The 23,425-nt window shown below is 44.5% G+C and overlaps 2 protein-coding genes across 2 annotated transcripts; both read left to right on the forward strand.

Moving 5' to 3' along the window:
* Positions 1-3,443: 3,443 nt before the first annotated feature.
* LOC104384624 (keratin, type I cytoskeletal 19) lies at positions 3,444-8,498 on the forward strand. The gene is made up of 8 exons (XM_009993050.2): positions 3,444-4,010; positions 4,691-4,773; positions 5,696-5,852; positions 6,342-6,503; positions 6,622-6,747; positions 6,883-7,103; positions 7,932-7,957; positions 8,413-8,498. The coding sequence occupies exons 1-8, from the start codon at positions 3,444-3,446 to the stop codon at positions 8,496-8,498; spliced, it is 1,428 nt and encodes a 475-aa protein (XP_009991352.2).
* Positions 8,499-12,088: 3,590 nt separating this feature from the next.
* Positions 12,089-22,353, forward strand: KRT23 (keratin 23). Its single transcript, XM_009993049.2, has 8 exons — positions 12,089-12,502; positions 16,048-16,130; positions 17,552-17,708; positions 19,321-19,482; positions 19,575-19,700; positions 20,418-20,638; positions 21,566-21,597; positions 22,250-22,353. Exons 1-8 carry the CDS (start codon positions 12,089-12,091, stop codon positions 22,351-22,353), a joined length of 1,299 nt encoding a protein of 432 aa, XP_009991351.2.
* Positions 22,354-23,425: the final 1,072 nt, after the last annotated feature.

Consider the following 23,425-nt stretch of genomic DNA (forward strand, 5'->3'; position numbering starts at 1 on the left):
GCTGTTCCAATGGCCTGCAGAGAACTCCTGCTGAAACACACAGGAGTGAGAAACACTTGTGAGATTCCTTCACTCTTGTCCCCAATTCATGCAGAAGTACCAAACCATTAGCACCAATTTTCGCCATTTCATTCTCACGCCATTGAAAGGATATTATCCCAGCTGAAATCCTAAATGTGAGCACTTTCAGTTCAGGCCTCCAGAAATCAGTCATTTCCAACCGTCCCTCTGCGAGCTTACAGCCAAGGAAACTTCTCAGGGTTTGTGCTAAAAGAAAATCAGGGCTACAGCTGAACTCTGCCGTTCCCACCTCCCCCCAGTACAAACGGCACGTCGCTAATGGACTCGGGGCGATGCTGAAACGAGAGCCCGCCCGGACCAAGCACCCCAGTACTGCGCTGCAGCAGAGCAGGTGAGGTTGCAGCCTGTTTCAGGGAGACACCATCAAATCCATCAGCACCTCTCTCCTTGAACTTGTGAGGGAATAATGCTTTCACCCTTGTTCATGACCAGTTTACAGATTAATGGAGGGTTCGCACAGCGAGGGCCATCCCAAAGCCACGGGCCTTTCTCCCAAGGTTGGGCAATCTGTGATAATCTACGATAATCCTGCTCACAAGAGGTGCTGGTGCCTGGGTTTGGCTCAGCCGTGACTCAGGTCAGCATCAGCTGCCAGGTACTGGCACACACCATCCCCACTCGGCCTCTGGAAATCCAGGCAGTGGCTTCACCACGACAGGGAGAAGCTACGGCAGGGAAGAAAAACAGTCACGGAACGTAAGAATCAGCAAAGAGAAGAGGACGAGCTGGGAGAACAGGGGGACGAAGGCACTCTGGGGGAAACGTGCCGAACCGAAGGGCAGCAGTGGCACGGAAAGCACCGGCACACGAGACACAAGCGGTTCTGCAGAAGCTCACTCGCTTACACGGCGCTCGTGTCGGAAGAGCAAGGAGAGGAAAACTCCCGTGCACCAACACTGGGGTACAGGCTGCTCCTGCGTGCAGGCACACCTTCGAGTAAACGCTTTGTACCAAATTTATTCCCTACAACAGTTAGACCCGGAATCCTCCCAGATGAACGAACAAACAGCTCCGGGTCTGTTTTTTAATCTTAACAAATCTCATTCCCTGAGAGCAAGTTCTCGTGACAAAACAAGACTGAAACAGCCTCCAAATCCCCACCACCAGGGTTTTCTGAACTACGTTAGAGAACATAACCTGTATTGGCTGCTTGATTCATTTTTATTTTTCCTAATGGTAGACATTCTACAGGAAAGAAACAGCTCTGCACCTGCCTCCTGGCTGTTGGAAGTGTTCCTCTGACAATCCAGAACAACACGCAGGGCACTGGAAAAGCAGCCAAGGGTGTTTCACCAGCGAGTTCCCAAAGAAGTTATGAAGACTGAGTGAAGAAGTGAAGAAGACTGAATGAAAAATCCCCAAAGTTTCCTGTTAAAGTTTACGGTGCTTTCTAGAAGTGATTTTGCCAGATTTTTTTTTTAATGGAATTTAATCTTGCTCGTTGTGGGATCACTCAGAGTTAAACAGCCCCCAGCACCATGCACACCGCAGGATATTTACACTACGGGAGTCTTAAAGGAACTTTTTTATCTTTAGGAGAGTTTGTCTGAACTTGTTTCCTGAGATACCGACTCCTGGCGATACAGGGATTTGGCAGAACTGTTCATCTGCCCAGCAGCAAAACCGAACTGCTGTGGCAAAGGTCCAGGTTCAGTTGGAAACATGTTGCCACAACTGCGAAACGCCGCCAAAGGCTGAGCGGGCACCCCCGGAGCCAGCTGCCACGCTGTGTGCCACAGCCAGAGTTGGGAGGCTTCTCCCTCCTGGGTACTCGGCTTTCCTCGGAAAAAGGCTGCGCGTTTCCCCGCGCTTGCACTAAAGTCCCAACTGTAGATTTCAGAAACCCCCTGGGTTTATTCCAGCAACTGGTACGAGCCCCAGCTGATCTGAAATCACTCGTCCTGAATTCTAAGGTGATTTTCTGCTGATAAGTACTGCCAAAAACTGCTAAAACCAGTGCTCTCCTCATTATGTTCTCAGCACAGGTATTGGGGGTTTTTTCTTTATTTAAAAAAAATTTTGGTGGTTCTGAACTAGAGACCAGAGAAAGTTCCTCCCATCTTCACTTTGTCGCTGCTCTTTTCCCTCCTGTCAACCCCCAGTTTCCTCAAACCACGATGTGCCTCAGCACCCATTTATTCCCTCACCACCCCCTACTCTGCAAGTGCAACTTGTGGCTTTCATCTGAAGAACATCACCGTGTTGGGCAAAGAAATGGGACTTTTTCTTCCAATTCCACACTGCTGCCACACTCCACCTCTCCCCCCGCCATTATCCCCAGTACATACACCCCAGCGGGTAAACGAGCAGTTAATACTTCCTTAAAACCCTCCCAAATCTGGCTTCCCAGAATGGTGCAGCGCTGAGCAGAGCTGCGTTACTGGATCGCTGCCTTTCCCATTTCACCAGCACATTACTGGTTTTGAAATACACTGGTATTTCAGACTCTTGCTTTAAATGAAGGATTAATATGACTCTTCTAAGTGCTCCTCAAAGCACATTTTCAAGAATTACTCCATTTCATAGTGCATACTGGCATTAAACACGTTCATTATTATCTGAACAGTTTCACCTTAAACTCAATTTGTTTGTGTTTTCCAAAAGTAACAGGAACTTAGTCCTGCCCCATTCCTTCTTTTAATTGAATTATTTCAATCCTGTGTTGCCCTTCTTGACAATTTCACAGGCATTAGGAAACGAACTGTGCCCGCTCGTCCTTGTACAGTGATCGATGCCAATTGTTGCTCACACAACACTATGACTATGGGCTTTTTGTACTAAAAATTCAGACTCCAAAATCTAAATATTAATTTTAAGCAAAGAACAGGAATAAGAACATTATCAAGTTCAATTCCAAATTGTTAATGGAAAAAAATATAGATAGAAAAGAAGAAATAATGGTGCGATGAACTGATGATTGTACATTTTTCAACAAAAGGAGAATTTTACTTAAACTTCATTTTCAGAAAAAGTTGATTTGCTTAAAATAACCATGGTGGTTGCTGGATGGGTGTGGTCCCACTCACTTTGTTTTTCCATTCTTAAATGTCAGAGAAGAAAACTCCAAGTTTCAGAACTATAGCCTGAAGAAAAAACACTCATCTTGAATCATCTCTTTTGTTTAATTAAAACCCCAAGCCCTAGCCCCTGAGACACACAGCCAGCTCTCTTTGTGAGCAATTTCATCACAATTGGCCTCACCTCAAGGGAGGAGAAATTTGGGAGGGAGGGCTGCAGGTTGGGTTTCTCTCCTAACACCCTACCTGGAGGATATAAAAGAAGCACCAGGGCAGGGAAGGCACATATTTTCCTTTTCTACACCAAGCTGAACAACTGCCATCAGCGCCTTCTGTGCTGCAGCCATGGCTACTTCCTTCGTGCAGAGCTCTTCTTCTACCTACGGTGGGGGCTTTGGGGGTGGTGGCAGCAGCAGCTCTCGCCTTTCCTCTGTCCGAGCAGGAGGAACCTGCCGAGCTCCAAGCATCCATGGAGGATCTGGTGGCAGGGGTGTCTCTGTCTCTAGGTATGTCTCCTCTGTAGGAGGTGGATATGGTGGTGGCCTCTCTTCTGGTTTTGGTAGTGGTTATGGAGGAGGCTACAGCAGCTTTGGTGGTGCAGCCTGTGGCTTTGGTGGGGGAGCTGGCTTTGGTGGGGGAGCTGGCTTTGGTGGAGGAGCTGGCTTTGGTGGAGGTTTTGAAATTGGTAGTGGCTTTGGTGGTGGTGATGGCCTTCTTTCTGGAAATGAAAAGATAACTATGCAGAATCTGAATGACCGTCTGGCCTCGTACCTGGACAAGGTACGAGCACTGGAAGAGGCAAATTCGGATTTAGAAGTTAAAATCCGAGACTGGTACCAGAAGCAAGCTCCCACCAGCCCAGCCCGGGACTACAGTAATTATTACAAGATAATTGAAGATATCCGCGACAAGGTATGACATTCATATGTAGGGGAGTTGTAAGAATGCTTTAGAATTGTGGAACTGCATATTCCACTTCTTTAAAATAAACTGAAATAATTACTAAATAAATGTTAATTCCCCAACCCCAAATATATTGTGGTTATGAGCATTTTAGCAAAAAAAAAAGAGTAGCTTTCTCTTAATTTAAAAAGCAAATATGTTATCCTGAGAATGTGACATTTCTTAAAATAATTGCACTAAAAGTTAGCAAAACATGGCAAAATGTGGAATTATCAATATATTTGACTGGCAATCAGACAGTAAAGAATGTGATAGGTAGGCCTCCAAGTCTGAAAAACTAATTCTCCTAGCTACAGATAAGATCAGGTGTTGCACAAATGTGTTTCCTGATTATGATTCTAATTTGTTTTACACAAAGGTATCTCAGCTCTCTGGTTTGCATACAGAACGTGGGAAAAAGCTGAGTGTTTTAGGTTTTTCTCCATAAAAGCTGTAAGAATTTCAGCGTGACCAAAGAGCAACATAACAAATCGAACCGGCTATTGCAATCCAAGAACATGTTTAATCAGTGGCAGCGTAACAGGTCCATTTGTTAACACCTCCTTTGGCAGCTTACGGTCTCAAAAACTACCTACTATGTACTCAAGACCATAATATTTCACCATGATTCTGTGTTTCTTAATTGCCAGATCCTTGCAGCTACTATTGACAATTCCAAAGTCATGCTGGAGATCGACAACGCCAGGCTGGCTGCAGATGACTTCAGGCTGAAGTAAGTTTGCCTGGACCACATTTATCTTCTCCTTGTCTCTCTCTCTCAAAGCAGTTTGCTGAAGTTTCGTAAATAGAAAATAAAGTTCTTCAGTCACTGAAGGACACATTTCAAAATTATGGATAGGTGTTTTTCCTTGATAACTTCTGACGAGAAACACCCTGGCAAACAGAATCAAGGCGATGAATTTGGAATATAAACCTGATAGAACAGAGTATCCGGATCACTGAGCTGTTTACAGAATAAATTATAGCACGTCTTAGTTTTCTAATGATGCCCTTAACTATTTTTACTAGCCTAAATCACAGGGGAAAAAAGACAGGAATAGGTTGGGATTTCACTTGAAAGGAACAGAGAGATGTGGAGAGATCGCTGTTTGGTTGCAGAAGTTCTCTCTCAAAGAGTCTGAAATTTAGGAAAGAAAGACAAAGACTGATTTGGGGCTTATCCAGCTCAGGGACTCAGCAGCACATCAGGCACTGCTGAAAAGATGATAAAGATACTGGTGCAACTGCTTCATCTTGCAGGGATGCACCTGCAGGTTTGTATTTTCTCCTCCAGTGCCCCGGGCAGAACTGGGCAATCTGTGCGTTCCTTCACGCTGAATTTGAGAGGACGCTGCAAATGGACTGTCCTGGGAGACAACTTGTCTCTTGATGCTGATAATCATTATTAGGTTCTGCCAGGTGAAATGTCATGTGCTCCTCAAGAATAAAATCAGATGGCAATGCAGGTTTTTCATATGTTATAGCTGGATGTTGGAAAAAAACATCTTTACTCCCTTTGCACTTCTTTTCGATATATGTGTTTGCATTTACAGCCCACTGTTCCTCCTATGGTCAATGTAAAATTTCATCATTTTACAGCTCCACTGAACACAAACTGTGCACATCCCAGTGTCTGCTTCTTTTTTAAACTGCAGATATGAGAATGAGCTGTTCCTGCGCCAGAGCGTAGAGTCCGACATCAACGGCCTGCGCAGGGTCCTGGACGAGCTGACCCTGTCCAGAGCCGACCTGGAGATGCAGATCGAGAGCCTGAAGGAGGAGCTGGCCTACCTCAAGAAGAACCACGAGGAGGTGAGTCCATAACAGTGCAGAGATGAAATTATTTCCCTTTGGAACTTATGCCTCTTGGGTGGGGAGGGGGAAATCCAACCAAAAAACCAGAATGACAACATTACAGCTTAGTAAGACGGAAACTGTAGCATGAAAAGAATCCAAAGTGTGTCCTGAGAAGCGTTTCTGTGATTCCAAACTTCAGACATGTTTCACCTTGACATTCACAAGCACATGACAGGTCACTGACATAGTTCAGCTGAGTAAAAGAAACATACATGTAAGTTACGTGTACATTACGTGTCAGTTACACGTGTAAATACATGTGTGGCGTTTGTGAGTATACAGAGTAGAAAAGCAGGTGTGATGAGAGATAAAATTTGGTAAGTTTTGATGTGTGCTGCCCCTCTGGGGGTTGATAACAAACGCAGTGTGTAGCACTGCTGATGGCAGAGGTGTACGAGGAGAGAGCCTGATCTTCGCTGTGTCCTCTGCCTTCTGCCCACGCAGGAGATGAAGGAGTACTCAAACCAGCTCAGTGGAACAGTCAACGTGGAAATGGACGCGGCTCCTGGCATCGACCTGACCAGAATTCTCTCTGAGATGAGGGAACAGTACGAGGCTCTGGCGGAGAAGAACCGCAAGGACGCTGAGGCTTGGTTCTTCACCCAGGTACAGCTGCGCCCATCAGCTCCTGCCCAGCAGAGGGGACGGGCTCTCCTTTTCTCAAAACAATTTAAAAAGATTTATGCAACATGTTTGTGACTTTACAGCTGTTTTTATCTTTCAGACTGATGAGCTGAACCGTGAAGTAGCCACCCACACACAACAGATACAAACCAGCAAATCCGAGATCACGGAACTGAGGCGCACGGCCCAGGGCCTGGAGATTGAGCTCCAGTCGCAGCTCAGCATGGTACGGAGCTGTGCCAGGCACACGAGGCACTGCCAGGGCACCCTCCCTGTCCCCCTCTCTGTCTTGCCTCTCCTCAGCCCCCCCTCTGCAGGACAAATCCGCACGCTAACCTGCTCTGATGCTGTTCCACTTTAGAAAGCTGGACTGGAAGCCAACCTGCGCGACACGGAGGGACGATACTGCACACAGCTGGCGCAGATTCAGGCCCTCATCACCAACGTGGAGGAGCAGCTGAGCGAGCTCCGCTGCGACATGGAGCGGCAGAACCAGGAGTACAGAATGCTCATGGACATCAAAAGTCGCCTGGAGCAGGAGATCGCCACGTACCGCCAGCTGCTGGAAGGCCAGGATGCCCAGTACGTTGCCAAACACAAATCCCACGGTGATTCGTTAAGTTAATCCCAGGACACGCTGTAAAGCAGGGATTTGTGGTTGCTAAGCTGACCCCAGATTACCAAATTACACTCCCTGCATACGCAGCCCTTTGAGTGCTGGCAAGACAGCTGCCCGGCAAGTCCCAGGCGTTGCTATAACTCCAGCTGAATCACTAGATCAATTGTGCTGATGATTTGAAAATACAAATGTGACCATTTTGACTGCAATGAGTTGCAGAAGGCACCAGGCTCCACACGTATGTCTCACACAATCCTCTTGTTGCACTGGAATAACAGCTCTCAGCCTGAAGTAACCTATAGAAATCTGCTCTCAGGATTTCTTTAGCTCTTGTGCACAGAGGTGAACATACTCATCACCACACAGCAGTACTCTCAGCTAGAAAAGAACGTGGTACATACCACAGCTTACTCCAGTACAATCTGCCTTGAAGGGCCCATTTCTCATATCTGATCTACATATGGCATCACTTTTGATCTCTGAGGGGCAATCAGCTCCTTACATTGTTTCTAGTTTATGACATTTTGAGAAGTATATAGACACAGACCAGGATCGAGAACTGGTCTGACTGCTCTTCATATTTGCTGTCCAGTATGTAGGAGTGGCTGCAAAGCAGAAAGCACCTTAGCAATAACCCAGCAACTACGCACCGGAGAACAGTGCCTGGAACGGAGCAGTGTGAAACCACGGCCGTTCGCTCGCAGCCAGTCCCAAACGGATCCCAATGGATCAATGGTTTGGTGCACAGGGTCACTGACAGTCATTAATCAAACATTTCTTCTTTTCTACAGGTTATCAGGAGTGAACCCGAAGGATGGTAAGAAAAATTTGATTTACAGAGGGACTGAAATGAATTGACAAAATAAGATTAAATAAACCTATCTTTTTTGCTTAGCATTTCTTCTAACACAGATTACATTCTCTGCAATGACTACATTCTTTATTGCTTAGAGACAAAAATATAATACTTTATCTTATTTTACTTGCACTTTTGAAACCAGTAGCTTGCCAAAATGTTTGCATGAACTCCTCATGGGATTCTAAACTACAGAAATCTCCCAAAGATTCGCACAACATATGACATCGATACATCTGACATGTGATGTGCGCTCTTCAGATTTACTGGGTGGGGATCAGTAGGGAGAGCAGACAAGCTGTAAGGGCAGCGCCCCCTTGGATATGTGAAAAAGATCTTGTGAGGAAACAACAAAAGAACCCCATCACACAGCTCTGCAGTGTTTTTTCCCTAGTTGAAATTTTTTTCTCCTACAGCAATATCTCTGAGCAGTGGAAGAGTTCGCATAGGCGTGGAAGACGATGGAAAATCTGTTTCTATTCGTGAACGGAGATTCCAGTAAAGAAATACCGAAGCCCCTCTTGCACATGACACCCCATATAAAACCAGTGCAGCCTACACCTTGGCTAATGGCAAGAGAAATATCCTTTTACTTTCGCGAAATCTCAAGAATGTAACCCAAGAACGTGCAACAGCTTGATGGCTTTCCTCAAATTTGCTTTCCCTTTTTACATGACCATTTGGCTCTCTGGGTCAGAGCTGACAAGCTTGTCTTCTGTCAGCAGCTATACAATTTCCTCAGGAAAGAACGTACATAATAAAGTTTCTGTTCTGCTTTTGCAAATCCATCCAGTCTTATGTTGTTTTTCTGAAGCCAATACCCACACAACCCCCCCAGCACGGTGTCTCCTATAGCCCAAACAAGAAATGGTCAGTGGGCAACAGTAACAGTAATAACTTTAGTAGTAGTAATAAAGATGATGCTGAATGATGATGCCATTAGATTCCCCCAGGAATCTGAAGCTACTATCGGTAAAAAACTGAGAAGACAGTGCAAAGAATCTTTAAACTCTTTGTTCTGAATTTGAAATGCACAACATGACTACAATTCATGCATGAATAAAATGCACCTCTGAAAAAAAATAATATTTTTCCATATATATATATATGTTTCTGCACTTCCTTCAGCAAAAAGGCAAATTCCTTTAGCTCCTGAGGAAGCACTAGGCAAGGTCCAGGTGAAACGAACGGCTCAAGCAGAGTTTGCTGTGGCTATTTTGGTTTTCATACATCAGGAGGAAACCCACCAGCGTGTATCATCTTTATTTTCCTTCCAACCTCCTTAGAGTCACTATTTTTCTCTCTTCTATTTTCTGTCATTAAAAAAAAACCAAAACCACCAAAAACCCCCCTACACTCCTGGCACCAAGCCCTCACTCGAGCCATGAACAGGGCTGCAGGATCTTGGCACCCCGCTGCTCAGAAACACAAACACTGCTGGCATTCTCACCGCAGAGAGCTGAGAAGAGGCTCTTGCAAACTTCAGCAAAGCAACATCACAACCTACTGGAAAAGAAAAACCAAACAGTACAAATGACATTTTTTCCTACGCCAGAAATCAGGTGACTGTGACACGTCTCACTCGGGGAGTAAGAGAGAGCAATTCCCAGCCAAAGGCAGCTGCCCATTCGTCTTTCAGACGGAGGAGCGGAATCGACGAGTGATGCTCGCAGGATATTTACCTGGATACTGCAGGTGTCAAAACACTCTGCCTGTGCTTAAACTGCAGCCTATAAATTCCGTTCAGTTTGCTTTTCATGTTCCAACCCAGTAAACCAAGCGCGATTCCCAAACGGAGCGTGCCGCAGCTCCCCGGCTCACAGCACAGCTCCTGGGGCACAGAGCTGCCACCATCTCCTGGTGCCACCTGCTGACGGTGCCTTATTCTCTGACTCTTCCCACTGCTTTCCCTCTGCGGAGTCACTAGTTGACTCAAACAAGTCCCACAAGAGCCACATCTGGCTTTGAAGTGAGTTTTTTATCTCTTCCACGGATCCTCAACTGTGTTGCTGCAAACTGTGTGGCATCTTTTCCAGTTTGGAAAGGCTGAGCTTCAGCGGGAACACGTCCGATGTGCCAGATTACCTTTGGTCTGGATTACTAGCCAGAAAAAATACAGTTCTGGTGGTCATGAAGGCAAGATATTCTGTGAAACTCTCGGGGAGCGAGACAGCGGCCGTTCTGTCTCACAGACCGTCAGTCCCACCGCAGCCACCAGTGAATCTCACCGAGCCATTTCAGGCGAAACAAAGGATTTGGTTTATTTCACATCATATTACGTATGCTGTACGTATTTACATGTCAATGCAATATTTCACAGCTTGCTGAACTGCCAGGCGAGAAAATGTAGTCTGAGATTAATCCCTGGGGAGATGAACTGAACAGCAGGATATCACTGGTTCCATTATAATTTGGGCTTTTTTTGGAGTTAGGCCTTCGGGTTTTGTCTGGTGCTTCGAGCTCTTCTCCCTCTCAAGCAGCAGGGCCGCTACTGAACTATAGCTGTCACCAGGATATGTCGTGACAGCCGTACCTCGCACGTGTTGGGAAAACCTGTCTTCAATGATTAATTTCCCAAAACGATTAAAAATGTTAACATTATACAATGGAGGGCATGAGGAATACGAGGAACAGGTTCTCAATGGCAACATAACTGGCAAGGAGAAAATTCAGCGGTGTGGAGCAGAGCTGACACCGAGCCACAGGGAGGAGCTCAAAACCTGCCCTATTCCCTAAACGAGGAGGAGGCGGCATCCCAGGGAAGGAGGGAGTGCAGCAACTCTTTATTACTGAAAAATTCCAAATGAAACAAACAGAGGAAGAACGATCCCTTTGGGCTTCCTCCAGGACAGTGTAATTCTGGTTTGTCCAGTCCCTTCCAACCCCACCACTCAGAGCCTTCGCCTGCTGTAAGGGAAAACAGCTGTTCCATTTCTGAGACAGCCCATGCCCGCTCAGCTTCCCACCTCTTCCCAAATCTTCCTCTCTTCTACCCCTCAGCCATGGTCTAGACCTACTCCAAACCCAGCAATCCCAGTGCTGCCATGGGAGTGCTTCGCAATTCACCACCTACTTATCAGCACAAGGAACAGAAAATCTCGGCGCAAGCCAGACTTGCTCATTCTGGATTTGATGGAAGATGTTCGACAGAAGGCGACTGAAACTTCTGAGAAAGTCTGTTTTCGCATGATTGCCAGGTCAACTTTTAGTTAAATAATCACTTGAATTTTCTGAGTGTTGTTACAAACTCATATTCTAAATATTTTCTATATGTAAACCTACAAATATCTTAATGGTATTAACACGAGCAACAGCAAAGAAGTTCCTGCGTTACTATCTATCGCAAGAAGACTACTGAAATATGACTGCACCTTGAATCATGAAAAAATCACTAGAAAAGATTGTGAAGTACTGAATTTCATGTATTTCAACTGGAAATGGGCAGCTGAAGGGACTAGCTGGGCCCCCCTCGCTCTGGACTGGAGTTTCAGCCAAACGACAGAGGCTGGACAGCCTCATTACAGCCTGGTGTCTCACGCAGGCTGGAGCCGCTCCGCACGTTACCGACAGCCCCACGGGACATGCTGCGTTTCAGGATTCACGGCTGCTGCAATTCCAAAGCCTGCGAATCACAGCAGAAGGAAAGTGTCTGGAGAGACCCACCCCTGCTCCAGCTCTCCAGGTGTTCTGCCGTGGACGATACTCTTCCCCCCATAAGCAGGAAAACGTAACATACTAACTACAGGGTTAGAAAAAACTGAGGCAGACCCGAGCCTGTTCCACACCTACTGATTTCAGCCACACCTCACTATTACAATATGAAAAGAAAAAGAGAAAAAGAGCCCAAAACAAGCAAAAGGAGAGCAATCCGGTGTGTGGCTGCGATTGCAAACAACAACAGTGTGTGCAGGCTCATAAATGCTTCAGACCTGACCAAGAGGAAGCACGTTTCATGATGACACAATCTTGTTGCTGTAGTCATTCATCAAAGGGAAACTCCCACAGGAAAAGGCATAAAGGTGCTCAGGGAAGGCTACGGAGCTGCTCCGTGTAGTCAGCCCAACACCGGCCGAGACTCACGCAGAGCTGAGCATGAGCACCAGCCAAGGCCCCGTGCAGTTTTTTTCTGGGTCCCTCAGGGGTAGTTCAGGGTGCGGTTTGGCCCAGCAAGGAACTTCTTACAGACCTTCAAGTGCAGATGGTGGTGCCAGCAGCATACATACCTCCTTCTCTGCCAGACCCCTCTGGCTGGCTGCTGGAGGAGGGGCAGCTTGGGGGGCCTTCGGCGAGCACCATGGGGAGAGCTTCTTCCTGGGCGGGAATGAGAAACAGACCATGCAAAACCTGAATGACCGTTTGGCTGCCTATCTGGACAAGGTCCGCTCCCTAGAAGCAGCTAATGCCCAGCTGGAAAGCTGCATCCTAGAGTGGCACAAGAGAAAGTCTCATGGCAAGAGGCATGACTTCAACCAGTACGAGCAGAACGTCACTGACATGCAAAGACAGGTAAGTCGGAGCTGCAAGCGGCTGTCATTCTGTGCTCTTTTAAGGAATCTGGGTGTTCATTTGGGCTGATGGTTTGCTTTTAAAGAAAGCTCAATGAAAGCTTTGAAATGTTAGAAACACTAATGAAAGTGGTTGCAGGACCTGGGCATAAACACTGTTTGTGTTCACGAGGAGGAGAACAGGGTACAAGACAGAAAGGCTGGAAGGAGACAAGGGGGATTCTGCAAAGACTGATAGTACGGAGAGATTTACACGCTGCCGAGTGTTCGTTTCTGTACATGAGCCTGTGGTTTGAGTAACTGCGTCTGGCAGAATTTGGCCTTTCTCTCTGCCCATGTACTCAAGCAGATGGCAAAGCAGGCGAGCTGAAGACGCTGCCTTCTCCGCGCGCGCTGGCTGCAGACATGCTGCTGCATCTCATCCCTTTGATTCCTGTGGCAGCAGACAATGAAACTACAGGAGTTTTGGGTCCAACGAGCTTATGTAATCAGATGGAAAAATACTTCATTGTAATTAAGAAAATAGCAGTGACAAATTCCTTGTGGATGTTTTCACTATAATTAAAAGGAGAATTTCTGGTTCTTGCCAGTAGTTAATATTAACGTTCAACAGTAATGCTTTCAATCTCCCAAACTCACGTGTCCTCAAATCCAAGCCCAATATTAATCTGTATTCGGAATGAACACACTTAGCACCGTCACCATCTGTGTGACTAATCAGCGGAATGAACTTTACGTAGCCATGTGGGCCAAAGACCAAAGCTATTCCGAACGCGATGTCGTAGTTTTCCCTCCACTTTTCATAATGCGGTTACTTGGCATTCTCAAGACTGAGACATTTTTTCAAAAGGGCTTGGAAATGGTATTATCCCACATCTTTGCTGATTGAGGCCAGGGACTTCATCAAACTTGCTGCTCACTGTTAAATGTGTTGCCTCCAGGCAGAAGATGAGGCACTCCGACCACAGACAGTGCGTAAGGAGAGCCGGAATTGTCATCACCTATTTCTGTTTTAAGGATGGAGAAAGGTCATCTGTCTCCAGACCTGTCACTTGAGCACTTTGTTTTTTAACTGATCTGGAGGTAAAAACTTGTTCATCAAGAATATAAATGTGTTCACGTTAATTTGGAATCAATAAACCAGAAAGTTTTAGGAAGACAGTAAGACTGAAAACATAACCCTGATTGAGGTAAAGCCCTCACTTCTGAACTGGTTGTACCCAAACCACATCTTTTTGACGCTCACCACCTAAATAGCTGCCACCTGTCAGACTAAGGGCTGTCTCAGCCGCGCGGTGGTGAACGTGGTGGTCATACTGGGCAGGAAGGGCCACTAGGGGACTATTTACAGGTGACAACTCAGTGATTTAACCCAGAATTTTTACTTTCTCTATAAATTATTGCAATTAGCACACCTGACTGCCAGTAAAATGAGTTAAAATATAGCATCTAATTATTAACCATAATTAAAATAATTAACCATTAATTAAAAAGGTGAAACTAATTTAGCACCTAAAATGAAATTTAGACAGAATTTAGGATTCTATATCCAATAACGCAGAAAGTCTGACTGTCTAAACTTGGAGGCATATAATCATTTGGGTCCTACCTTTTGGACCACACTCCTCCCTGGACACTCGAATTCTGGATGAACATGCCAGATGGAGCAGCAAGTTGCCTTGCTCCAGCCTGACTCCATTCCAACCCAGATACGAAGTAAAACTGCACCAGTTCTTCAGATGAATGTCTCGTTCAAACATCTTGTGCTGCTAAATAGTAAAGTGATTTACGGAGCATTCAGAGAGACAGGATCACTGCCGTTGGGCAACGGACACAAGACCTGCTGAGGAAGCAGTCAGTGCAGGAAGCCTTCTTGAAAAAAATCTGGCTTGAGAAGGAATTTGAGCGTGTTTCAAATATAATAATGTGTTGGTAAGTTTGCAGATTGGTATTAGTGATGCACCCATATCCATGATGGATGTAGTGAACAAACAGATAAATGTCCACATCTCTAATGCACTGCTAACCAGCACAGCACGTGATATTGTACAACATCGAGGGTAAAACGCTGACAATTGTAACTCCTTTGTTGTATTCTTCATTCTTTCAGATTGCACAGAAAGATTCAATAGCATTTATATAAACGTCTTGCATGATTATGAAATGGCACAAATGTGAAGAACTCCTATGTTGCTTTCTCACGGCCTTGTTACCTTCCATAGTAAAATTCACCATTCTCTAAGGATGGATTCAGGAATTGCCTCTCCTCTGACAACAAATTCCAGGCAGCGACCCATTTAGGGTGTTGTTATTCTCCTTCAGCTGCCCTTGATCATGTCCCAGGGCAGTATCCGAGGTGTGATGCTAATTGCCGAAGAACGTACAGTCTGTTTAGTTCAAACATTCCACAGGCACCTTCTTTTTTCCTATGAGAGGTAAACTTTTGACACTTCAGGACAATTTTGTCATTTCCTTGTTTCTTGGTGATTCATTTAGGTGTGGGAAGTTTTACTTCAAGGTGCTGAGAGCTCTGCAGATGGCTAATGATTTCTGTGCAGCCAGACTGCACCTTGTTTTGCCATGTTAAGCGCTGAGCGAAGGCAGCTGTTGGAACTGCAGCCGTGCTTCTCTTCCCTCTCTGTTAGAAAAGGACATGATGTCCCACAATTATTAGTTCCTGCTAATTATGTCAGAGTTCCTGCTAGAATTCTTTCAAAGGTTTTGGATGGAACACTGAGCTTTCTGTATTCAGATCTACAGCTCAAAGCTATTTCATGCTAACTGCGCTCCGTGCGTGCTGAGCACACCGAATGAATGACGTGGTGCACTTCCTCCTGCCCCTTCTCGGGCAATTTTCAATATCCCAAAGCAAAATCGGACACGTGAATTGATCACTCCATGCTGCTGGAGGATTCAGGACAGTTGTAGGCGAACAGCTGCCGATGTCGTTCTCAAAACGACAACCCATGCGACTCCAGACTGAGGCACATGGTGGACTGGAGGGGTCCTGCTCACGGGTTGCTGCTTCCATCACTGTCCGCCCTCTGCAACCACACTGATGCAGCAAGGTGCTCATGCACGTGCTTACTTTTAGCATATGATTACTTCCAGCATTTCGATTCTACTCAGACACAGCTTAATGGTTCTTACTGAAATTTGCACCCCAGGTGACCAAGGCTGCTTTTCCAGCAATGCTAAACAGAATCAAAATCAGTTCACAAAAAAAGAGGAAGACAGTGAGTGCTATTCTGTAACATACCATTAAGTTTGTGTAATATTATTCATATCCTCTACCTGGCCAGGAATAAGATGACTCCTCCTGCTTCGTATCCAGAAAAGTAACACAAAGAGAAAAGTGAGATTATGGACAAAAGCTGCAGAAACATCTAAGTGAATCAGAAAACTAAGCTTCTGTTAATCATGTACTCTCCTTAACATGGGGCTTCTACTATTTAGATGCTTCCTACAAGCAGCAAGGAGTCTAAACCAGCACAGGTTATTCACCATATGGCAACACTGAGTCTCCTGTTGGATTCTGTTTTCCAGATTGAGGATGGCAAGATCACCAATGCCAGTATCCTTCTGCAAATTGATAACGCTAATATGGCATCTGAAGACTTCAGGCTCAAGTAAGCTCTTCTTTGGTTTAAGTTTGAAAGAGGATTGAGCAAAATATTGATTTTTCTTGATAATCCAATATGAAACTGATTTTACTGAGGTTTTCTGGTGATACTGGGTAAATAAAACCAATGTAGAACATTATAAAAAAAATGAAAAGGATAAAAAGAATGTAAACCCCACAAACGATTGCCGAACGATCTTGAGTCACCCTGTTTATGATACTTAGTGCAGGTCCTGAAGAGCAGGTTTTACAGCAGATACTTGATACTAGCGACAAAAGGCGTTTAAAACTGTCATCTGGGAATACAAATTAACCCCTCTCTGCACTACGCTTCCCCAGTCCAGCCCAAATCCATTTCCTGTACTTATCACCTCTTCTCTCCAGCTCCGCAGGAAATACCTGTCCTTCAGTATCTTCTGCTTTGGATTCTTGCGAGTTTTGCCACAGTTAATGGGCCAGTGCTTCCTCGGCTCCAGTGCAGTTCCATTTTTCAGTACGTTGTCGAAAGATAGTTCTCAGAGCAGCTAAAGAACCAAAACGTTTGGACAGAAAGCTTCCCGGCAGACCTTTGCAAAGGGAAGGAATTTACATTTTTGTAAATTGGAATTCTTAGGAATCATGAAGATTTCTCTTATTCTCAGCAGATGATGATCAGCTATTAAAAAAATCTCTCAGCTTTTGGTACTACAGTAACAATCTTAAAGGCGCTGAACACCGTGGGCCTCATCTAGCCGTGCCTTGCTTTAGCATTCCATGGTGCCGTAACAAGGAAACAGTGGAACCATTCTGAGAGACTGGAATCAAGGCATGAGTCTGATGGACTGAACGTAGAACATCGAGAGAGCCCACAAAACATGAAGGAGAGATTCTGAGGAGCATGAGTGTTTCGCGTGCCCAGGGGAAGCTATGGCAGTGCCCCTCTGACTCGGGCTCACTGCAGATGGCAAACTGGAAGAGAACAGGGAGGAGTGTTAATAACTGGCTTCTGGGATATCTTCCCTGTTTTCTGAGGACTGAAAAGTTCTCATCTTGGGAAAACTACAGAAAGCATTGATTGTTGATACTGTTCTCACATCGTAGTGGCAAATTTTGAAAATCACATTCTGAAAGCTTTCACAGCCTGGGGAATGTTAAAATGCAAAAAGGAAAAGGAAAGAAAGAGCGATTAATTCATACCATGTAGGGGGAGTTGTGAGGAAGAAAGAAAAACTATAATGAAACTCATCTTATTTTTAAGACTATTCAAGAGTGTTCAAAGAAAATATTTTAGAAACAGGATTTGTTTCCTCGGGGTTTTTTTGTTGCCTCTAGTTCCCTACAGAGAGGACTTCAGCAAGTCCACCTCTCTTTACACCACTTGCAGAGGCGGCCAGAAGCAGCCTGCTCTCCACGCGCACACGCGTGCTTCATCTGCTTTTCCCCACGCAGGTATGAAGCAGAGAAGACTCGCAGGCAGGGAGTGCAGCTCGATGTTGAGAACCTGCGTAAGGAGCTCGACGGCCTGACCATTGTTACAACAGATCTGGAAATGGAAATTGAAGGCTTGAGAGAAGAGCACATCCTCAGGAGGAAAGACCATGAGGAGGTAGAAAAAGTTCCACTTGGTAAAATCCTATCACTCAAATCTTCGCTACCATGTAATTAACCTTGAGTAAGATCCACAATCTATAAATGGGATTGATGATTCAGAACATAATCATGTTTCTCAAGAAGCCAGAGTCAGATGAGGCACAAAGTTTGTGTACTACTTTACCAGTTCAACTGGGATTTTAGAAAGGACAACGCATTTTCTTCCACTCTTCTGTAGTCACCTACCTATCTCTCATACATAGCTCATAACTTATATATTTGATAGAAACATTCTCAGAAATGCTTAGCTATAAATACACAGAGATTTCAAGCAAACAGGAAATGTTTCTTGTTGCTGTTGGGCTTTACTGATCACAGACTTTCCCCTCAATTCCGGGTATATCATTTCACAGAATAGCAGAATCACAGAATCACGGAGTGGTGATTGATTCCAACCCCTTCACGGTTGGAAGGGGCCTCACAAGGTCACCTTGTCCACCCCTCGACGCAAGCAGGGTCACCTAGAGCAGGCTGACCTGAACTAAACAGACCTGGAATTCTTGAAGATCAAAATTAAAAAGAATAGTTAGTGAAGTCAAGTGGAATTACTTATTCTTACAAAATGCTAAGCACAATAATTAGATAATACTTACTAATTGGCAAAAACCCATACTGCTCTGACTTCTTGCAGAGCTATACCACAGCGGTCTCTGTTATTCCCACATATATAACACCACTGCTTGACAACATGCTGGTTTCATCTTCCTTGATCCGATGTTTTCAGTTACTACCCAGTGCAGAATCAAACGTCCTACTCAGTTTCTGTGGATTATTAGAAAGGAGAACAGAAACACCAGTTACACAGCAGTAGGTGAAGCTGTCTTTGGCTGCTCTCCTTATGGCCAAGGATACTACGGAACAGCTATAATCAAACCGTTCTTGGAAGCAGGGCAGCCAACAGAGACATCAGTATGTCCAGTCGATCTGCATTTTGGAGGCCGTGATGTCATACCCTGACATGCTGCTTTGCCTGGGTGCTGTTGAAAATGGTACCTAGCGCACAAGGTTGTGCTACACCAAAAGGAATGTTACCGTACCGGCTCGGCTTGTTCTGTAATTATGTTGTTTACACACTAATTATACGCTTTAATCCAATTATTCCTTTAACAATTACAGAGAACTTTTACATTACTCTCCTGTAAACTTAGTTATAGTTCCATAAATATTAACACACAGGGTAAGAAAGATGAAATTACTGTTAGATTTTCATCAAAGCTTTTGGGTTCCTCATAGATAAATACATGAAAAATGTCAGTACTTCTTCATTACGTGTATCTCTTCCAGAAACACTATACGAAAAGATCTTCTCACATGTTTTTTATTGAGCTCTCCAGCACAGTTCTGCCACAAAAGCAAGTATAAGTCACTGGTTTAAGTCATGTCACAGTGTTATCCATATATAAAATTTCCAAATAGTGTGAACTGAATCTACATAGCAATTAATCTATCATAATAAAAAAATATTCTGGGTATTGCAAGAGTATGGAACTGTAGAAGACAAGACAGGAATGAAAACTTTCCACCCTCATAAACAAGTCTGCTTGTTTCTTCTGCTGATACATGAACAGGATATGGAAGCAAATCGCTCATCACAAGACTTCCAAGTCAATGTAAAAGTAAACGCAGCACCTCCTGAAGACTTAGTCAAGATTCTAGCAGAAATAAGAGAAGATTACGAAGCCATAATTGAAAAGAATCGTCAAAGCCTTGACAGTTGGTACAAAGAACAGGTAACAGCTCTTTTCTGCTCATTTCAGAGACCCCTGTTGCTGCACATGAATGCCCAGAACCAGTGAGCTTTTCTCTTGCCTTTGCTCCACAGAGTGCAGCCATGTCTCTGGCAGCAGCCCCCAACCCAGAGCAGATACAGCGCAATGAGAACGAGATCAAGGATCTAACACGGACGTTACAGTCCCTGGACATCGAGCTGCAGGCACAGATGAGTAAGGTATCTATTGTAGACCGCTCTGCTTGGTCACTGCCACTTTGTACATTCTCAGAAATTGTGTGGACCAACCCTTCACTTAAATTCACAGCCTGGCATAACTTTATTGTAGTTACTACAGTACCAGTGAAATTGGAATTTGGACCATGCTTGACTTTGCCAGAACACACAAAATAGATTCAGCAACTATTATCAAGAAGTGAAAAATTTATGCCTCTCCTTAGAGTAAAATATGGGGAGAAGAGAAAGAAGGGATGGGATAGCTGACTCCATGGTCTAAAAAGAAAACATGTCCAAGAAGACAGATAGAAATACAACTTTCATATTTACAACCCCTATTATAATGCACGAAATATTTGAACTGTGAAAAATGTTGGTGGGGAATCTTCAAAACTATTACGTGATTTGAAGACTTTGGAGCAATTCTGGACAGTAAATGCAGAAACTGACCAAAGAGTGGACAGTTACAGAGCACAGCTTTGGAGCAGAAGGAATATGGCAGGGACAAATCATTCAGGTTTTGCCTCTCATTATGCACACACGACTCAGCTTCATGATTCTGCTGTCTTCACGTGAATAGTCATGCAAATGTAGAAGTGTTTAAATTATCACAGTCTTCATTTTGTAATCATCTAGCTAGAGACCAAATTTGCTGGCATTCCTGCTTTGTATCTACCACGTAAATACTGATCACAGTATTGGTGTTCTCTGCTCCGTCAGAAACGCATGCTGGAAGACACGTTGGCTGACACTCGGAATTACTACGCTGTCGCTCTCCAAAACATGCAGCAGATCATCTCCAAATGCGAGGAAGAGCTAAGCCAGGTTCGTCATGACATTAAGCAGCAAAACAACCAATACAAAGTTCTTCTTGGGATCAAAACCCGCCTGGAGAAGGAAATTTCCACTTACCGCCTGCTGCTGGAAGGGAATGTTGGCGGGTAAGGCAAAGCTGCCCCGACCGGAATAGATGAGAAGAGAGTTCTCATATTCGGGTTATTTATTTGTTTGTTTGTTTATGCTTAATCAAAGCTTGTGAGTTCCATACTACATCAAGGGTTGGTATTTTAATGTGATGGATCATAATAAAAAGCTTGAGCCACTTAATATACAGAGCAACTCGTACCCATGTAATTTGGATCACCTAAATTAATGTAACTTTTTATGAAAAAAAAAAAAATTCTACATTGCCACAGCATGCCTATCTCAGCATAGGAAAAAAATGCCAATTTCAGTAAAATTAATAATCATTTCCAATCTTCAAAACAAGTTCTAAGTGAAAAAGAAGCCTGGAGACAAGTTTAGATGTTTTTTGGTTCGCCATCTGCAGGTACAAACACCGGCACACGCAATCGGGACGGTGTGCCCCTCTGCTGACGGGCGGGTGGGTTTCCCTGTCTCTGCCTCATCTGAAATCTCTGACCCCAGAAACCTTCAGCCCTCTCTGTTCCTTATTTTCCCACTTTTCATGCAGAGTGTGTCTCACACAGAGTCAGGAAAAGGACGAGTAGCAGCCTTTATAACTGAAAATCTTGGGGAGGTGGGGCAGGATAGCACCCGGAACTGGGCTGTTTGTCAGGAGCCAAAATGGGACCAAGTTGACAACTCAGAACATAGGAGGAACAATGCAAGTGCCCACAGGAGAGGCAATAATGAATGTAGACAGGAACGGCTTAAGGTAGGAGTATCTGCACCTAGGACTACCGAAGAGGAAAAGTTCTTGTGGTATAAAAGCATCATTCTTTTTTAATTTTTTTTCTCTTTTTTCATAGTGGCATGAGGTCTTAGAATCAGTGAGAAGAAAGGGATGAGTAACTTCTTGAAATTAGTATAATCATTACTTTTTCTCTGTTTTATTATCTTTACAGGATAGCAAGAAAATCTGAATCAAAAGCGAAAGGTAAAAGTCCCTTATTTTGTCCTCTATAGTAACTCTTAATTATCGTCATGTCCAATCAAATTTTACTTGGAATAATTTTAACCTTACAAGAACTACGAAAGCTTTGCATGGCAGTTAATTCTTGTGTGGGTCATATTAGAGAATAATTTCAGTGATTCATCGCTCTTGTGAAGAGCTGCACCTCAGAGCACATTGTGCTGCGTCTGCCCGTTCGGGGCCTATCTCCAGACTGACCTCTGTGAGTCAAACACGCTGTCCAAGGCTCAGACTCGACACTAAAGCTTTCATGGCTTATGAGGAGGCACAGAGACTCCATTTGGTGACTAAAACAGTGTCAGGGCTTGAGAGCAAACAGAAAATCTGCATGTCTGGAAACCTGTATTCCGGCAGGAGCATGACCTGACGTTTAGGTTACTCTGCTGGGAGGCTGGATTTGCATTGGCTGGGATGGAGCTGTATTATTCACAAGATTCAGGGTGACTTTCTGGCAGTACGTTTCACAAAGAGTAATAAAAAGTATTGACTTGAAGGGAAACATGGAAAGATCAGTCCGTTGAGGAGGTAGCTGGTAAATTACTGTAAATGAAGCTTTCCCTGCACCATCCTGTCTCAGCATGGCTTCTCGTCTAATTAACATTTCGTTTTCTTTCAGAACATGCTGGGCTGACCAACCGAAAGATCAAAGCGATTGTCCACGACAGTGTGAACGGGCAGGTGGTGTCCTCCACCATCAACGAGCTCCAGCAGCAAGCATGAAGCAAAAAGTTCTGCTAACTGCCGGCTTTCCCAGCGGGCTCAGCTCCGACAACCCTCTGTGCAACTGCGTGCTGTACGTTGGTCTCCCTGTGTGTAAAACAGGGATACTGTAGTGAACTCGCTCCTAAAATGATTTTCAGCCTCACAGTGAACATACCAACAGAGCTAGGTACAGCTGGTATTGTTGGCTTCAAGAGCTTTTAGCCATCCAGACGCTGGAGAAGAGCTGTTCAATGGAAAGGACTGGCTGAGCTGGTGATACATGTATTCTGCACATCTCGCTGGGGCATGAATCTCCAGCTGGGATTCATTTATTGCTCTGCAAATTAAATATAATTTAAAGTGAATAATCTCTCAGCTTTTCTCCTGGTCTTATGTCTCTCACCATATACCTCACTGCAGCCAATAAATTCTATTCCATTACTTGTTCTGGTTGTTGGAATTTCCAATTTTGCTTTTTCTTACACATGCACCAGCCCGAAGGGGCAGTGTCACTGACACAGGTCAAGACTGCAAAAGCCTCATTGTTTCAGGAGGTGTGAAACTGGAAGGATACAAAAAAGAAGACAAGAGGTGACACAAGTTACAGGTGACATTTACATAAGCAAAACTATTAGACTTCCCTATACACAACTTCTCCATGTCACCATTTCAAACAGCATTATTAGTAGAATTGTTGTAAAGTACTCCCTACTAAAAGAGTCACCCCAGAAACATTTTGTTATTCTTCAGCTTTAGAGAAATTTTCTTTAACTGCCTTTACACACTTTCTTTCAAGGATTATCAGTATTTTTCCAGATACTCTCACTCTTTCTCAGTGACCCATTTAATTAAAAAAACCTATTTCAATTATTTGCTTTCATATTTGTGTTCAGTGTTTTTGTTGGTGGGCTCTGCAGTCCGGACACACCAGTATATACAGTGCACACTAACGTATGGGGACAGGCCCCAGTTCTCCAGCCAAATCGAAGCTTCTTCCCCTCTCCCACACCAGCCCCATCACTGACTCAGCAGGAGATCCTAACAGCAATGGGAGAATTTCCGGTGATATCAATGTTAAAAACTGAGCAAG

The sequence above is a fragment of the Tauraco erythrolophus genome, chromosome 25 (assembly GCF_009769465.1).
Source record: "Tauraco erythrolophus isolate bTauEry1 chromosome 25, bTauEry1.pri, whole genome shotgun sequence".
Classification (NCBI taxonomy): domain Eukaryota; kingdom Metazoa; phylum Chordata; class Aves; order Musophagiformes; family Musophagidae; genus Tauraco; species Tauraco erythrolophus.

Excerpts from the sequence above, each read along its gene's own strand:
- LOC104384624 (XM_009993050.2), top strand. The coding sequence starts at position 3,444 with ATGGCTACTTCCTTCGTGCAGAGCTCTTCTTCTACCTACGGTGGGGGC. Across the intron at positions 4,774-5,695 it reads GCAGATGACTTCAGGCTGAA|ATATGAGAATGAGCTGTTCC; the intron begins GTAAGTTTGCCT and ends TTTAAACTGCAG. Across the intron at positions 7,958-8,412 it reads AGGAGTGAACCCGAAGGATG|CAATATCTCTGAGCAGTGGA; the intron begins GTAAGAAAAATT and ends TTTCTCCTACAG.
- KRT23 (XM_009993049.2), top strand. The coding sequence starts at position 12,089 with ATGAGCACCAGCCAAGGCCCCGTGCAGTTTTTTTCTGGGTCCCTCAGG. Across the intron at positions 12,503-16,047 it reads TCACTGACATGCAAAGACAG|ATTGAGGATGGCAAGATCAC; the intron begins GTAAGTCGGAGC and ends TCTGTTTTCCAG. Across the intron at positions 19,483-19,574 it reads ACAGTTGGTACAAAGAACAG|AGTGCAGCCATGTCTCTGGC; the intron begins GTAACAGCTCTT and ends TTTGCTCCACAG.